The 18,250-nt window shown below is 45.8% G+C and overlaps 1 protein-coding gene across 2 annotated transcripts in view; it reads right to left on the bottom strand.

Annotated features, from left to right (window-relative positions):
• Positions 1 to 18,250, bottom strand: part of LOC309545901 (zinc finger CCCH domain-containing protein 11A-like) — a 761,634-nt gene that overhangs the window by 317,905 nt on the left and 425,479 nt on the right. For both annotated transcript variants that reach the window (XM_082245323.1, XM_082245324.1), the window contains one exon: positions 11,582 to 11,656. In XM_082245323.1, the coding sequence (XP_082101449.1) occupies positions 11,582 to 11,656 (75 nt within the window). The remainder of the gene's footprint in view (positions 1 to 11,581; positions 11,657 to 18,250) is intronic.

The raw sequence follows: 18,250 nt of genomic DNA, 5'->3' as shown, positions 1-18,250 counted from the left end.
GATTGTCCAGGGATTCCGGATTCCGATTCCATCTGAGAGGAATCTCTTGCTGAAGAATTCGGGTATGGGACTGGGCAAATGGGACTGCTTCGAAGGAAGCCACCATCAACCCCAGACCCCTCATGCAAGTCCGAAGGGAAGACCAGCTGTTGGTGGACTGCTGATTGAATCTTTCGGAGTTTCCCTACCGGAAGAAAAAACTCTTGTCCTGACTGTGTCTAGAATTAGACCCAGATATTCGAGCCTCTGGGTGGGAACCAGAAATGACTTTTGCTGGTTCACCAGCCACCCGAATTCCTGTAAAGAAATTATAGTAATTTCTATGTTTTGTAGCAGGGTCTGAGGAGACTCTGCATGAAGCAGAAGATCGTCTAGGTAACCTAGAATCGATATGCCTCTTTGGCGCAGAAGTGCCAACATTGGGGCCAACACCTTCGTGAAGACTCGCGGAGCCGTGGCGAGACCGAGAGGTAACGCCACAAACTGATAGTGGTTCTCTTCTACGGAAAAACGTAGAAACCGCTGATGTCCTGCGAAAATGGGAATGTGAAGATATGCGTCCTAGATGTCTATGGACGCTAGGACATCCCCTGGATGCAGAAAGGCTGCTACTGTGCGAATGGACTCCATTCTGAATCTTCTTATGTAGACAAAAGAATTGAGTGCCCTTAAGTCCAGAATTGGACGCACTTTGCCCTCTTTCCTGAGTATTGTAAATAGGTTTGAATAAAAACCCCTGAAAGCGTTCTGTCCAAGGAACGTGGACTACCACTCCTTGTTGTAGTAAATCTGTGACTGCTCTCCACAGATCGTCTAAACGATCCGGGGATAGTCGGCTATTGGAAGGGAAGAATCGCGCCGGTGGGAGAGATCGAAGCTCGATCTTGTACCCTGACCTTATGACTTCGCAAACCCATCTGTCCGGGATTCTGGAAAGCCATGGATCCGGGAACCGGCGAAGACGTCCCCCCACCCCAGTTATGGGTGGGGGGCGCACCTTCAGGCTTATCTTCAGGTCTAGAGGGGGCGGGCTTTTGCTTGCCCGACCAACGACCCCTGACGCCTCCTGCAGGAGCTTTGGAGGACTTAATTTTTTCACCCGCGGGACGAAAAAACCTCTTGTGAGCAGAAAAAGAAGGCCCTCGTCTTTGACGAGTTCCTTTACCTTTAAAATTTTGCGGTAAAAAGGTGCTCTTTCCACCCGTGAGATCCTTAATGATCTCATCTAAGTTGGCTCCAAATAGACGCTCTCCTAAAAAGGGGAAATTAGCCAATGCTTTTTTGGAACCTTGGTCGGCTAACCAACCTTTTAGCCACAGTGTACGCTTGAGAACCACCGCTGAGACAGATGCTCGCGCCAATAATGAAGTGGCGTCTAACGCCGCATCACACACAAACTGTAACCCCTGTATCATCTGTTCCAACAAATCTGATACCGCCTGAGGGACCTCTTCTAGGTCCCGGCGTAACCACTTGGTCCATACAGTTACAGCCTGCGAAACCAGACCAATAGCAATTATTGGTCTGAAAGCTGATCCAATCAAGGTAAACATGGTGCGAGACATAGCTTCTATCTTGCGATCCACTGGATCTTTAAAAGACGGAGCGTCTTCTAGAGGAATAACCGTGGCTTTATTCAATCTAGCAATTGGTGAATCCACCACAGGTGGTTCTGTCCATTTCTTAATGAGGGTTTCCTCAAACGGATAACACCTGTTAATGCGTTTAGAAATAGTAGAAATGCGTTTTGGCAGACTCCATTCTTCTTTGATTGGATTGCCAAAACATTTGGGCAATGGAAAAAACCTTCGCCACTAGATGCGTTTTTAGTCCCAAAAGGGATTTCAGTTTCAGCTATTTCTGACGGAATACCCTGTAATCTTAAGGTCTCTTGAACAGATACCATGAGTGCGTTTACCAACGCTTCCTCTCTGGCTATGGCTGATGCCGAAACATCCTCCTCACTGTCTGAAAAGACAGTACACGAGACACCAATACCAGATGAAGTACCTGCAACTGCAGAAATAGGCTCAGAGTCTGAATCCGAGGTTTCAGATAATAAGGGGTTAGGCGGGGGTCGCTTACTTGCGCCCTGTCCCTGACAAGCCACTTCCACCCGGGTCACAAGCTTCCATAATAGCGGACAATGATTTAATCGTCAGTGGGGTGCTGGAGGATCCCGCAGACCCCTCGAGGGGATCCGGAGGAGATACATGAGTGGCAGGGTCCATGATAATTCAGGACACCTTTGCCAGAAAACACAAAAAAACTTTTTTTTTTTTTTTTTTTAAATAAAAAATACCTCTTTTTTTTTTTTTTTTATGTGTCTCCCCCTAGCGCAATAGCGCCCCTCAGAGTACCTGCTTCTCGATCCCACAGAGAGAGAGAGGGACCCCCAAGGCTCACCAACCGATGCAGTGAAGTTTCCAACCAACTGCAGTCAGCGTCTGTCTTTACAGACTGGAAGGAGCTGTTGCTTTTTCCCGGGTAGAAGGACGTGGCTCCGCCCCCTGTGTACGCCTTCCGGCGTTCCCAGCTCTCCACGAGGTAGCTGGGCTCATGAAACATGGCCGCCCCCATATAGGAGACATTAGACTCCAAAAACATGGCGGCCGGCGTGACCTGAGGACATGCATGCACCTGGTCTACGGCAAAATGGCGGCGGACCGCCGAAAACGTTTTTCCCAGCACATCCACCTGCATCTCTGCTGAGTGGCGATTGATAGATCTACAGGAGATACACTACAAATAAGGTAGGATTATACCTCCTATGTCTGCTGTAATGCTACAGTCTGCTGGGTAGAGTGTTAGCTCTCAAACCAAGTCCACTTCCCACAAACACATACTGTATTTACAAGGGGGACTTTTAGTGTCAGATATATACTGACCATGTATGGAGGGGCCCATAATTCATACTGCCTCATAACGAGGAAAGAAAAAAGGGAACGTTTACTCACCAAACCGAACCGACAGGCACCCTCTCTTCACAATACCCTCTCCACCGGGGTGGGGGTTTGTGGACCACTCCGGACGCCTCGACTCTCAGGTTCCTGGCGTCCAAGCGAGACTTTTAACTCGCAAGGTCAGTCCCTCCACTGGGACTCCGTCGCGGCCGACCCAGCGCGGAGCTCTGGTCTGCACGCGCTCGTAGGCAGAAACCGGGGTGACCACTGGATCTCAACATCCAGCCCGTCGCCCGGCCCCGCATACTTACTTGAATGTGTCGCGGCCGACCAAGCGCAATGCAATGGTCTGCGCGCGCTCGTAGGCCGGCTGGGGTGACCACTAGTGTCGCCCAGTCCGGCGTTTTTTGCTTGAAGATCTCACAGGAAAAACACTGGAGAAAAAAACTACCTAAAAAATATTTCTTCTAAAGAAAAAATCTTGCCAGGACCAAAAAGATCCCAGCAAGGAGCTTAGGTCCTTACTCCTGACTAGAAAAAAACTGATTCCCTGTAGCAGAGAGAGGGAGGATATACCCTCAGGGACTGCCCCTAAGGTGGAGCCAGAACGTTTTGTCTTTCTGCCTAGTCCTACTCCTGCGGAGACAACATAACCCAGCTCTTGAGAATCAAGAAGACTACGTCTGTCAATGAGCGATAGAGAAAACTGCATTTGTGGTTCATAAGCACTACTTAAGGTGACTGAACTATTTCCTAACCTGCAGGTAAAGATGAGCCACATACTGAGCAGTGAGAATTTTTTTACTTTCAATAATGTTTATTGAGTTTTTCAAATGACAAACAACCACAAAATGGTATTAAGGCCCCTTTCACACTTGTGCAACTTGTCATGCAACTTTGGACATCAGAGTTGCACGACATGTCATTTGCCATGTTTTCCAATGATACCCATTCATATATGCGCAACTTAAAGTTTCAGCAACTTCAAAGTAGTTCCTGCACTACTTTGGCCCGATTTTAATGCGTTTTGAGGTCCAAAGACATAGACATTGCTTCAAGACCAGTTAAAATTGCGGTAAAATCGAAATTGCGGTAAAATTGCGCGACTTTAAAGTCGCACAAGTGTGAAAGGGGCCTAAGAGGAAGAACAAATTACAGAGTGTTCTGTGTATACAAAATAAAAGATACAGATAGAACCTAATGCAAATAACATAGTAATGGAATTATCAACAGGAAGGAACAAAATACTGTACTGGTGACCCGAGCATAAGGAACAAACTATTCAGAGAAAGGAGATACAATAAGACACGTGGCCACTCGCTAAAACTTGAGGAAAGGCGGTTCAACCTTAAAGTGCATAAGGGGTTCTTCACTGTAAGAACAGTAAGGATGTGGAATTCTCTTCCACAAGCAGTCGTATCAGCAGGGAGCATTGATAGTTTCAAAAAACTATTAGATGGACACCTTAAAGACCACAACATACAGGGGTATACAATGTACGGTTAAAAGCAAACACACACACACGCATCATAGGTTGAACTGGATGGACTGATGTCTTTTTTCAACCTCACTAACTATGTAACTATGTAATCTGCTTTGAGTCCAGACTGACCAGTCTTTGTGGAATTTAGGCCCCCGAAGGGTAGAAAATGTGTATGCTTTTTTTAGGGAGTATTGAACATTAACTTGTCGTATGACTTCTAGGTGGGAAAGGGCGATAGGTTGTTTCCAGTAGCGCGCTACAACGGTCCTAGCCCCGATTAGAATATGGGTCACCGGAGTACGCATATTGGTTGGTATTATGTCCAGTCCCAAGGAGAGGAGGGCCAGAGCTGGGTTTGGTTTAAGCAGTATGCCAGAGACAGTGGATATAATTTCAAAGATTTTGCCCCAAAAACTGGTCAATCCCTTACACATCCAGAAAACATGAATCATTGTGCCGATTTGATCGCAATTACGCCAACATTTGGGGTTTTGATTGTCATAAATCTTGGATAAACGATATGGAGTTAAATACCACCGAGTTAAGATATTCTGCGCTTGTTCCCAATGGGAAACGCATTGGGTTGATTTATATGAGGTGTGAATAGCCAGTTTCTACTGTGCTTCTGAAAAGGATAGCCCCAGCTATCCTTCCCAAGTGGTCATATGCGGTGTTTTGTGGAATGTTGTTTTTTGTCCAAGGAAGTTGTAAAACAGGGAGATACCTTTAGCAGGATAAAGAGGGTTGGAAAGAAATTGCCACAATTGAGGGGGTAGGAGTATTTTCGGTGGAGGGTGTTTGTGCAGAAAACTGGAAATACTAATGTATGGGAAGATGGCCTGTGCCGGTAATGTAAATTCACGTTGGAGCGTCGCAAATGGTTTCAGAGCTTCGCCTTGGTAAAGCTGTGTTACGTCATCAATACCCGCCAAAGCAAGTTTAGACATGTTGACATAGGGGAGTAGGATACGAAAAATGGTGAGTGGTAGTGGAATTTTAATTGGTAGAGCTGATGGACGGAGTTGAGCGATGAGACTCCTCCAAGAAATTAATGATGCTTGAGTGGGAAGCGGAAGGGAGTGAAGGGGTAACTGTTGCCATTGGTCAGCTAGTAACAGGGTAGTCGTTTGAGATGGCTGAGAAGAGAGGTGACATATTGGATGCAACCAGGCCGGCTGAGGGAAAGATCAGGTTGATGCCTAGGTAGTGCAGGGGCGATTTGGACCATGCATATGGTAGAGTGGATTGTAGGTGAGTGTGTATGGAAGGGTGGATTCCCATATTAAGAATGACAGATTTGCCAAAGTTAACTTTATAATAAGAGAGGGAGCTGAAAGTTTGTAGGACTGCATGAGCTGCGGGGAGAGAAACGACGGGGTTGGTGAGGCTGAGGATCACATAGTCGGCAAACAATGTGGTTGGAGCGGCGAAATTTAAATCCAGAAATTAAGGGATTCTGCCTTAACGACGCTGCCAGGGGTTCAATTAGTAGGTTGAAAATGAGGGGTGAGAAAAAAAAAAAAAAAAAAGAAAATGAGCGGTGAGAGGGGGAAACCCTGTCGTGTGCCATTAGTTATGGGAAAGGATTTGGAGAGGACGCCGGCTGATAACACTTTGGCTGATGGGGAAGAGTAGAGGGTAAGTATTGCAGACAGAATCGGACCAGAAAAAACAAATTTTTGGAGGACCTCCCTCATGTAACCCCAATGAACGCGGTCAAACGCCTTCTCTGCATCTATTGAAAGGAGCAGAGAAGGTGTTTTGGTGCTCTCCGTGTGATGGATCAGGTTGATTACTCTCCTGGTGGCATCCGGAGCCTGTCTGCCCTTAATAAAGCCCATCTGGTCTCCACCAATCAGTGATAGGAGGATAGTTGCTAGTCTGTTGGCAATGAGTTTGGAGAAAACTTTGACATCATTATTCAACAAAGAAATGGGTCTAAAGTTTGCAGGGGAGGTAGGGGATTTGCCAGGTTTGGGGAGAGTAGTTATGTTTGCTTGTAGCATCTCAGTTGGGAAGTGTCCTGAAGTAATTGCCTCAGAAAATAATTGGAACATGCGAGGAGCCAGTATATCTTAGTTAAACCGTCAGGACCTGGGGATTTGTGCATAGGGAGAGTCTTCAGTGTTTTAGTCAGCTCAGAAAGTGTAAAGGGTTCGTTATAGGAGCGAGAGCGAGTCCGTAGATAGGGATGGCAAATGAATATCACGAAGAAAGGTCTGAATGTCTGCTTCTGTAGGTTGCGGAGTATCCGGGTCCTTTTTTAGGTTGTAAAGGGAACTGTAGTAGTCCACGAACGCGTCGGCAATCTTTTGGGGGTGGGTCAATTTGGCGTTGGTATGGGGATGGACAATGAAGTCTATTTTGGACTTCACCCTTCTCCCTTTTAGCCTAGATGCCAGAAATTTGCCGGCCTTGTTGTGGGACGAGTAGTAGCGCAGGCGGAGGCGAGCAAGGAATTTATTGTGTTGTTCCGTCATGAGTCTGCGGAGATCTGAATGCAGGGAGGTAAGCTTGGAGTCGGTAGTTGGGGATGGGGTGAGCTTGTTAACGTTATCTAAGGATTGTATTTCCAATACGAGGCTATGTAGTTTAGCTTGCCGTGTCTTTTTAAGGCGGGTTCCCAATTGGATAAGGACGCCCCTAAGAAATGCTTTGTGGGTGGCCCACGGGGTTGAATGGGGGTAACCCAGGAGTGTCATTAGAATTGAAGAATTCTCGCATTTGGGTCTGCAGAAATTTAAGGGATTCAGGGTCGGAGAGGATGGAGTTATTACAACACCATATGAAGGAGGAAGGAGAGACAGGGCTAGTGGCTAAGGAATGGCTGCATGGTCTGACCATGTGATATAGAAGTGGCAAGGACTAGGGGCAATGCGGAGGAATCAACTAGAAACATATCAATTCTGGTGTATGTGCTGTGGCAGGGTGAAAAGAAGGAATAATCCCTTTCTTCTGCGTGTTGGTATCGCCACTCGTCATGGAGCCCCTCAGAGTGTATAAGGTTGGCAAGGGACGGCAGGGTGGAGTTGCCCCTGGCGGAGGAGCCCATGGCATGGTTCATCGCCAAGTTAAAATCACTGCAGACAATTAGTTTACCAATTTTTAGCTTAGCAATTTTTAAACAGAGCTTACGCAAAAATCTCAATTGGTGTGTATTAGGAGCATATACATTTACAATCGTATATGGACATTTATCAAGAGTACAGTTAAGGATGATATATCGTCCCTCTGAGTCCTGGACCACCCTAGAGTAGTCAATGGACACAGAGGCACAAATGGCCAATAACACCCCCCTCTTCTTTTCCGTGGAGGAGGCTTTAAAGATATGTGGATAGTCCGGGTGGGAGCAACGGGGAGCATGGCCTTGCTTAAAATGTGTCTCCTGCACTGCCAGAATATCAGCTTTGGAGGATGCTGCCTCTTTCCATAGGGAGTATCTCTTTGCAGGGTGGTTTAGACCTTTAGCGTTCAAGGAAAGGAGTTGGAGAGGCATATCAACTTAGTAAGGGAGGGTGTGTGTGTGTGTGTAGCATCCCAGAGGTACTGGAGACTGTTAGTTTCACACGAGATGGATCTCGGTGGTAGAGGAAGCAAAATGTGGGGTACAGGAAGTGTGGTAGTAACCATGTGGGAAAGAGTACCTGAGTGACCGGCAGTAACGAAGCAGTGAGGATACGCACTGTAAACCAGAGCTGATAGACAGAGGTGTGTCCATGTTCAATACTGGAGCAGAGGAGGGTTTGACGTCTGGAGTGGTGAACATCAGGGATTTCTAAAGCATAGATCCAAGTTCAAGGCTGGAACAGAACAGAGAAGACAAAAGGGACAGAGGGGACATACAAAAAACAAAAAAACAAGATCAAAAAGTAAAAAAAGACTTGGCCCGTGAAGACCAGGTGTGCAGCTGGCGTTGCAAAGGCAGTGGGGGTCACGAGCACGGTGTATAGTGCCCATCGGAGACAGTGGAGCCAGGTTCACCCAGCGAAGGCATCAGGGGGAACTGTCACTTATGACGAGTAGTAGATCTGGACGATCTTGACACGACGTTCCATTTGGGTTGAACATGCGAGATGGGAAGTGCGCTGTCGGTGTGCGTGGGACCAGGGGGGTCAGGGACGATTCCCCATTGCCGGAGCATACGAATGCCTTGTTCCATGTTGGTGATTTGGGATGAAGTACCTTGATGTGTCACACAGAGCTTCACTGGGTACTTCCATTTGTAAACGATTCTATGGCTGCGAAGGGCCTTGGTGATGGAGTCGAGGTTCTGTCACAATTGTAGAGTATACTGACAGTAGTCGGGAAGTATTTGGAGTGTTTCAGCGAGTTCTGGGAGATAGTCCTTTCGCCTGAAAGTTTCGAGAATTTTTTCTTTTGCTTGGAAAAAAATGTATTCTAAGCAATATGTCTCGGGGGATGTCTTGCGAGAGGAAGGATGGCTTAAGAATACGGTGTATTCTGTCAATCGTCAGGTCTGCGTTGGTGAGTTCAGGGGCCGCCTTGTGGAACAGGTCTCTTACAAATGAGGGGAGTTGGTTAGGCTGGACAGATTCTGGGATGCCCCGGATTTTAAGGTTGTTACGTCTTGACCTATCTTCAAGGTCAGCTAATTTGGCTTGAATTCGGCGTATGTCGTCCTGTTGTGAAGTATGAGAGTCCACCAGTACATTGTATGAAGTCGTGAATTCTCCCAGTTTATTCTCTACAGTATGCACTCTATCTCCAATGTCGTGGAGTTCTTTCTGGCAATATGCAATAGATGCAGCAATATTGGCTTGCATGGAAGTATGCATTATAGAAAACATGTCCTTTAAAGCGGTAGTATCCCGCTTTTTGACACTTTTACCTACAGGTAAGCCTATAATAAGGCTTACCTGTAGGTACAAATAATATCTCCTAAACCGGCACGGTTTTGGAGATATTTACAGTGCATGCAGCCGCTCGCGCGAGCGGCGCATGCGCTCTGAAGGTCCGGGGGGACCTTCAATTATGTTTGCCGGAGCTTGCCGGAAAAATCACTCCCGCGCATGCGTCATCGCGGCTCCGGCCAATCATCGCGCCGGAGCCGTCTCTTCCGGCCAATCAGCGCGCCGGAGCCGCCGAACCCGGAAGAGACTGCGAGGGATCATGGCAGCGCCCGCAGCGATGTCCGGGGGTCCGTGTCGGGGCTTCGTTTTAAGGTAAGTTACACATAATGGGCTAGTATGCGATGCATACTAGCTCATTATGCCTTTGTCTTGCAGGTTTTTTTTTTTAATTTTTTTTTTATAGGGTTTACAACCGCTTTAATGTCATATTGGACACTGGCTGGCCTGTGGTGGTTATAGAGGCAAAGGGGTCAGGCGGGGGAAAATAGGCCCAAGTGGTGGTCCCTGTAGCGTTTGCATCGCTCACCTCCATGGCAGGCTCGTTGGCGGAAGAGCGGCTCTCCTCCCATCTAGGCCTTGATTTGGCCGGGCTCTGGGTGGATGGGGTTGCAGGAGAGGAGTCCCCCGATCGTGCAGGCTGCATCAGGAGCGCCGAGTCTGACTGCCCGGAAGCTGGAAGAGAGACTGATGTCATTCTGTGCGACCGCGCTGCGGCAGGGGTTGGGCTTCGGCGCCATATTGGTATGGTCCAGCGGCGGCGGGTCCGAAGAAATCGGACATTTTGCGCACTGCAGGGGCTTTGGGCTGTCTTCTGGTCATAGCGGAGGTGTTCCTGAGGTGTCCCCCCCCCCCCCCCTCCAGATCTGGATGTCGCGGGCTTGAACGGTCAATGTGGCAGGCTGTGGAGGTTGATTTCGCCAGGTGAGTGCCGGTGCTCCTGAACTATGCGGCCATGTTAACAGGCGGTCGCCACGCCCCCGCCCCCCCCCCCCCCCCCAGCACTGAGAATTTTTATCACTTGCAGTCTAACACATACACTGGAAGAAAACTAGGTATTGGCACCCTAAAGATAGATTTAATTTTTATTTGCCACAACAATTTAACCACTTGCCAACCAGCCACCGTAGTTATACAGCGGCAGGTCGGCTCTGCTACGCAAAATGACGTACCTGTACGTCGCTTCATGTAGCAGATAGTGGGGGCGTGCGTGCCGCCTGGGGTCTACACGCCGATCAGCTACAGGGGGAGCCAGTCAGCGGGTCTGGCAGGTGGGATGTCCGCCTGGCACTTGTGATTGCTCCCCATGGAGACAGAACGGCGGTCTTCCAATGTCAACATGCCAGACCACTGTTCTGTCAGTGATGAACACAAGGATCATGTGTTCCTTCTATTTAGGAACACTGGTCTCTGTGTTCATTCACGGAGTAAATCCCCACACAGTTAGAAAGCATCCCCATAGCACACATTTAACCCTTTGATCGCCCCTGGTGTTAACCCCTTCCCTGCCAGTGTCATTAGTATAGTAACAGTGCATATTTTTAGCACTAATTACTGTAGCAAAGTCACTGGTCCCCTCAAAAGTATCAAAAGTGTCAGTCAGGCATCTGATCTGTCCACCGCAATGTCGCAGTCCCACTAAAAATCGCTGATCGCAGCCATTACTAGTAAAAAATAAACAAACATGACATAAATCTTTCCCCTAGTTTGTAGACCCAATAACTTTTGTGTAAACCAATCAATATACACATATTGGGATTTTTTTTTTTTACCAAAAATATGTAGCATAATAAATATTGGCCTAAACTGATGAATAAAATTATATTTTTAATATTTTTTTATTGGGAATGTTTTATAGCAGAAAGAGAGAAATTGTGTTTTTTTTTTTTCCCCAGAACTGTCGCTATTTTTTTGTTTATAGCGGAAAAAATAAAAACCGCAGAGGTGATCAAATACCACCAAAAGAAAGCTCTATTTGTGGGGGGGGGGGGGGGGAACATCACTTTTATTTGGGTACAGCGCCGTACGACTGTGTAATTATCAGTTAAAGTAATGTAGTGCCGTATTGCAAAAAATGGCCTGGTCATTAATGGGGTAAAACCTTCTGGTCCCCAAGTGGTTAATATGCAAATAACCCTGATGAATTTAATGTTACAGACTTTCAAATGTATTATAAATTTGTTGGCAAAGCTTGAGGAAATTTCCAAAATCATACTGTGCATAGTCAACCCATGTTTTAATAACAAAAATTAAATATAAATATTTTTGATATGATTGCAGGTGCTAATGTAATGCATAAGCGCACAGTTAGAAAACAACAGTATTACCTGAAGGGTTCTCTTGAGAGAAAACCTTACGCTTCCCAAGTCTTTGTGACAGGTTTCGATGAATATCTGGAGGATCTGTTTACATTTAAAATATAAAAAAAAAAAAAAAAAAAAAGAAGCATTACCATCAAGCCACTGATCAGTAACAACATAATTACCATAAACATACTGGATGATGAAGCTGAATGAAGACCATCACAAACATCTTAGTGTTCTGCTCAGAAAAAAAAAAAACATATTCCCTTTGTTTTTAAACAAACAGATCTGTTTAGATCTTTTAAAATAACCTATTTGAAAAGTCATGAGGCTGTGCCCAAAATAGGCAAGCAAAAAGCAAATTATTAGTTACTAGTACTGCCTGCAGGCTCCCTGCAGCTGATCCATTAGCCATTATTGGCTTACAATGCCTTGTTCCACACTGGGGGATATTTACTAAAACTGGAACATGCAAAATCTGGTTCAGAAATGCATAGCAAACAATCAGCTTACAGTTTAAGCATATTTGAACAAGTTGAAGGTAGAAGCTGATTGGCTACCATGAACAGTTGCACTAGTTTCTAAATGCTCCCGTTTTAGTAAATCTCCCCCTTATTGAAGAAATACACCTTTGCCTCGTGTTAGAGCTGATACACCAACTACTCTACTGGAGTAGGTTTTGTCAGGAAAAGATGGAGCCTTGTCCCTAAGTTTGTATGGGTGACGACCCGACAACTTCAATTGGAGGTAGTGGAACAAGCAGCACATTGTACCCTAGGGGGACCCTCAGGAATGATGGAAAGAAAGTCAGTGTCAAGAAGCTATAGCTGAGTAATATGCTTGAAAAGTGCGTACCACATCCAGAGATAGTGGAGTGATATCTCCTTAGGATGTTGCGGAACAAGACAGAGATGTGAGGACAATGCACTGATTGATGCTTTCTTAATGAGAGTATCTGGTAAGCAGCCCATTTATCTACAGGTTATTTCTTGCTATACACAAGGAATTTGGTGGTGGTCTCTCATTAGAAACTGGTCTGCTGTTTAAACCATACTACACTTTATCCAACCCCTTTTTTTCCCCCATTTTTTGAGTTTACTTTTGAAGCTGTTGAGACTTGATTCCTTTGGAGTTTGGCCATCGGAAGTGAAGAGAAGTTTGTTATAACAGCGTACTGTTTCACTTAAATCTGGTAAGCAGTGTGTGACCATCATTGTTTGATGATTTCAATGAGATTCTGGTGACGGTCTTTCAATTATCATCTTTCTGGTGAGCGGCCCTCTTATCATTTATTGAGGGGCCTTTCTAGCTCTTGGTGGCGGGTCTTTGCTCTTGTATTAACAGTTGGGATATACTGCACCATGAGATGTTTTTTTTGTTTATTTGCATATTTCCTGTCATCCACACCGATCTGATTGAGCCAAGCTGAATCATTAAGCCAAGCCGGATTATTGAGATTTTGCATCTACTTTACCTATTGACAGGTTTATTGTATTCCTTCATCTGGTAAGCAGATTGGACTGTCCCTATTTCTTCACAAAGGACTATTATCTGAGCGCCGCAAACCCCTTACATAATTTATTTGATCTGAGTCGTCTTTACCAGAAATTGCTGGCAGCCACCCATTTTTTTGGACTTTATCATTGAAACCTGAGCGCGGATTTCCTTCCCTTATTTATTAATGCACTGATTAAGATGGAAGGAAAAAAAAAAAAAAACACCCAAAAAGGGAAGTTCCACTTTAAGGCCTCCTACCCCGCACTGGTTTGTGAAATAAAGCTTTTGGGGAGGAGAGGGAGAGCAGGTACCAGATTTTAACAGGTACCAGCTCCTACTTCCACTCCAACCACCTAGGCAATCGGAAGTGGAAGTTCTCCTTGCCCCCCCCCCCCATGCCTGCCCCACAGTCTTCTGGGGCACAGAACAGGTCCCAAAAGACTGCGGGACAATTCACAGAGCGCAGCGCCGCTTGCGCACACACACAGTGGGCTCTCAGTTGTAAAGCCACAAGCTGTCACCGCCGGGTGCCCATAGTAAAGATTTTTTTGTTTAATAAATGTTTATTGAAGAGTTAAAGCAGATACAGGGAAGAACAAGTGAAAAATCATTACAAGTAATAAACATAGTTAATATGGTGTAACATATACAAATACAAAACCAAGAGCACTTGGGAGGCTGGTATCGAAAATCACAAAAATAGACAGGAGATAAAATGGGTAAATAATATCGCAGCCCGGCTGATAATTATCCAGATCAAGCCTTAATCATAGTTACATAGTTACATAGTTAGTGAGGTTGAAAAAAGACACCAGTCCATCCAGTTCAACCTATGATGTGTGTGTGTGTTTGCTGCTAACCATACATTGTATACCCCTGTATGTTGTGGTCTTTAAGGTGCCCATCTAATAGTTCTTTGAAACTATCAATGCTCCCTGCTGATACCACTACTTGTGGAAGAGAATTCCACATCCTTACTGCTCTTACAGTGAAGAACCCCCTGCGTATTTTAAGGATAAACCGCCTTTCCTCTATTCTTAGTGAGTGGCCACGTGTCTTATTGTATTTCCTTTCTCTGAATAGGTTTTTCCATATGCAAGGGTTGCTAGTACAATATTTGTACATTGATATCATATCCCCCCTCAATCGTCTCTTCTCCAGAGAGAATAGGTTCAGTGCTTGTAGTCTTTCCTCATAGCTGATGTCCTCCATTCCCCTAATTATTTTTGTTGCCCTTCTCTGGACTTTCTCCAGTTCCAGCACATCCTTCCTGAGGACCGGTGCCCAGAACTGAACAGCATACTCCAGATGTGGCCGGACCAGAGTCTTGTAGAGTGGTAGAATAATTTCTTTATTTCTAGAGTGAATCCCCTTTTTTATACATCCCAGTATTCTGTTGGCTTTGCTTGCAGCGGCTTGGCATTGCATGCCACTGCCAAGCCTGTTGTCTACCAGTACCCCCAGGTCCTTTTCCATCCTAGACTCACGCAGAGTTCCGCCCACCTAGTGAGTAGCTTGCTTTCAGGCACCCAGGTGGATTTCTTTAAATTTTTCAACATTAAACCTCATCTGCCATGTAGTTGCCCACCCCATTATTTTGTTCAGGTCCGCTTGTAAGGTTTCCACATCCTGCCCAAAAGATATTGGCCTGCTTAGTTTAGTATCATCCGCAAATACTGAGATTTTACTCGATATCCCCTCCTCTAGATCATTTAATAAATTAAACAGGATTGGCCCCAGGACAGAACCCTGGGGGACCCCGCTTTCCACACCCGCCCAATCTGAGTACCCCCATTAATCACCATCCTTTGCAACCTCCCCTGGAGCCAGTTCTCTATCCAGGTACTCACCTTATGGTCCATACCTACCTTCCTTAGTTTGAACACTAAGCGTTTGTGGGGAACGGTGTCAAAGGCCTATGCGAAGTCCAGGTACACCACATCCACAGGCTTACCTTTATCTAGGTGGCAGCTCACTTCATCATAGAAGGTTAATAGATTGGTTTGGCAAGAACAATTTTTCATGAATCCATGCTGATTACTACTAATAATACCATTTTCATTACTAAAGTCTTGTATGTGGTCCCTTAACATCCCCTCCAAAATCCTGCAGACTACTGATGTTAGGCTGACCGGCCTATAGTTACCCGGGATTTATCTCGGCCCCTTTTTAAATATTGGTACCACGTTGGCTTTTTTACAATCAGCTGGCACCATACCAGTCTGTAAACTATCCTTAAAGATAAAGCATGATGGTCTGGCAATCACCTGGCTGAGCTCTTTAAAAACCCTCGGGTGCAAGCCATCCAGTCCCGGTGATTTATATATGTTAAGTTTCTCTAGTTTAGTTCTGAGTCTATCTTCTGTTAGCCATGGAGGTATTTCCTGAGGTGTGTTGTTTAGTTTGGCCTTACAAGCTGGGTTAGTGTAGCCCCCCCCCGATTCTTTTGTGAAGACTGAAGAGAAGAAAGTATTTAACACTACCGCCTTTTCCCTGTCCTCTGTGGCCAAAACTCCCTTATCGTCTTTTATGGGGCCAATGTGTTCTGGCCTCGCTTTCTTACTGTTTATATACTTAAACAATTTCTTGGGGTTCTTTTTACTCTCTTCCGCTATATGTCTCTCGTGTTCCACTCACCAGACATGTGGCCACTCACTAAAACTAGAGGAAAAGCGGTTTAACCACTTTACCTCCGGAGGATTTTGCTGTCTTACGTCCAGGCCACTTTTTGCGATTCGGCGCTGTGCGACTTTAACTGACAATTGCGCGGTCGTGCGATGCCATACCCAAACAAAATTTACGTCCTTTTTTTCCCACAAACAGAGCTTTCTTTTGGTGGTATTTGATCACCTGTGCGATTTTTTGATCATGCGCTATAAACAAAAAAAGAGCGTTTATTTTGAAAAAATAACAATATTTTTTAATTTTTTTTATATGAAATTCCCCCCCAAAAAATGTAAAAATCAAATTTTTTTTTAATTTTTGGCCAATTTGTTTTCTGCTACCTATGTTTGGTAAAAAAAAATCACGATAAGCGTATTTTGATTGGTTTGCGCAAAAGTTATTGCGTTTACTAACTAAGGGAAAGATTTCTGTCATTTTGGGTGTTTTTTTTTTAACGCGTAATGGCGGCGATCTGCGATTTTTTTTTGCGGGACTGCGACATTGTGGCGGACAGATCGGACCCTTGACTGACATTTTTGACACTTTTGGGGGTACCAGTGACATTACTACAGTAATCAGTGCTATATATATATATATATATATATACACTGTTACTGTAAAAATGACACTGGCAGGGAAGGGGTTCATTTTATTGGAGACGGAGGGGGTTAATGTATGCCTGGTGCTTACTAACGTGTGGGGGGGGGGGGGGGTGACTGTGTGACAAGGACAGATCGAATGTTCAGTCCGATCTGTCCCTGCCTGTCACTTAGGAGATCCGCCAGCTCTGTTTACACAAGCAGGCGGATCTCCTCACTCGATTCCCCGACGATCGGGGAAGAGCGGCGGCGATCGCCGCTCCTCCCCTGGCCCGACTCCCGCTATGACTGAAAACAGCGGGAGCGCGCCTCCGGCGGCGTGCAAGCGCCGCCTACAGGGGGGAGGAGTCCAGCGACGTAGGTCTACGTCACGGGACCATAACGAGCCACATTGCTGCAGTAGCAGCAATGTGAGCAGTGGGTAAGTGGTTAACCTTAAAGTGTGTGAGGGGTTCTTAACTGTAAGAGCGGTAAGGATGCGGAATTCTCTTCCACAAGCAGTCTGTATACAATGTACGGTTAACAGCAAACACACACACACATCATAGGTTGAACTGGATGGACGGATGTCTTTTTTCAACCTTGCTAACTATGTAACTATGTTCTATTTTAGCCACCCTGATTTCGTCTTTACATTTCGTATTACACTCTTTGTAATACTTGAATGCTGCCAATGACCCCTTAGCCTTGTATTTTTTTGAAGGCCTTTCCTTTAGCATTAATATGCATTTTTATGTTGGAGTTTAGCCACCCAGGGTTAAGATTTGCTCTTTTAAATTTATTTCCCTTTGGAATACACTGGTCAATCCCTTTTTTAAGTATGCTTTTGAAGCACTCCCATGTTTCCTCCGTGTTCTTTATTCCAAGGGTTCTATCCCATTTGATATTTTCTAGCAGAGAGCGCAGTTTTGGGAAATTGGCTCTTTTGAAATTCAGTGTCCTTATATTACCCTTGTGTTTACTATTAATATAATTAATACTGAAACTAATTGACCTATGGTCACTGTTTCCTAAGTTGTCCCGTATTTCTATATCCATGAGCAGGTCTGTATTGTCGGTAATCAGTAGGTCAAGTACCGCATTGTTTCTTGTCGGTGTATTCACCATCTGACCCATGAAATTGTCCTGCAAAACATTTAGGAACTGCCGAGCCTTGGCGGAATGCGCGGTTCCTTCTGCCCAGTCTATATCTGGATAATTAAAGTCCCCCATTATAATGACATTTCCCATCATTGCTGCCAATCCTATCTGTAAAAGGAGGTCCGCCTCCCCCTCCTCCCTAGGGTTGAAGGGCCTATAGCATACGCCCAATATTACCTTCCTCACAGTGCCTTCCCTTTGAAGTTCTACCCACAGGGATTCTGCCTCGTCCATAGCTCCATTATTAATATCATCCCTCATATTTTTTACCTTCTCTATCTCTGCGATAAAGGGAATACCCCTGAATGGTCGCCATCCAGTCATGAGAGCTGTCAAACCAAGTCTCAGTTATCCACACAAAATCTAAGTCCTCCTCAAACATTGGTACCCACGTGTACCATGACAGCTGGGTCTTCCCAGCCCCACACAATAATCGGTCCACCCGATCCGCGATGTGCCGAACCCGAGCGCCCGGTAAACAACAGACTGTTCGGCGCACACGGTCTTTGTGGCAGATTGCACTCTCTGTCCTTCTAATGATTGAGTCCCCTACCGCCAGCACCTGTCTTTCCTTTCCCTTTCTCCCGGCCTCACTGGAGGAGTTCTTCCCCTGGCAGCTAGGGGCGTCGCTCTGCTCCAGCAATGCTGGTCCCTGACTGGTTTCCCCAACATCACGGGTACTCCAGCCCAGGACCAGCCTCCTTGCCTTGTCCCCTTCTACCCCTCCTAGCTGTCACCCCTCTACTCTGCTCTGATGCCTGCACCTCCAATACTCTGTGCAGGCCCCTGCCTG

This window comes from Pelophylax lessonae, assembly GCF_965119305.1.
Source record: "Pelophylax lessonae genome assembly, chromosome: 2".
In the NCBI taxonomy this organism is placed as follows: domain Eukaryota; kingdom Metazoa; phylum Chordata; class Amphibia; order Anura; family Ranidae; genus Pelophylax; species Pelophylax lessonae.
Note: the sequence above shows the minus strand (reverse complement) of the source record. Positions and strands in the feature narration are given on the sequence as shown.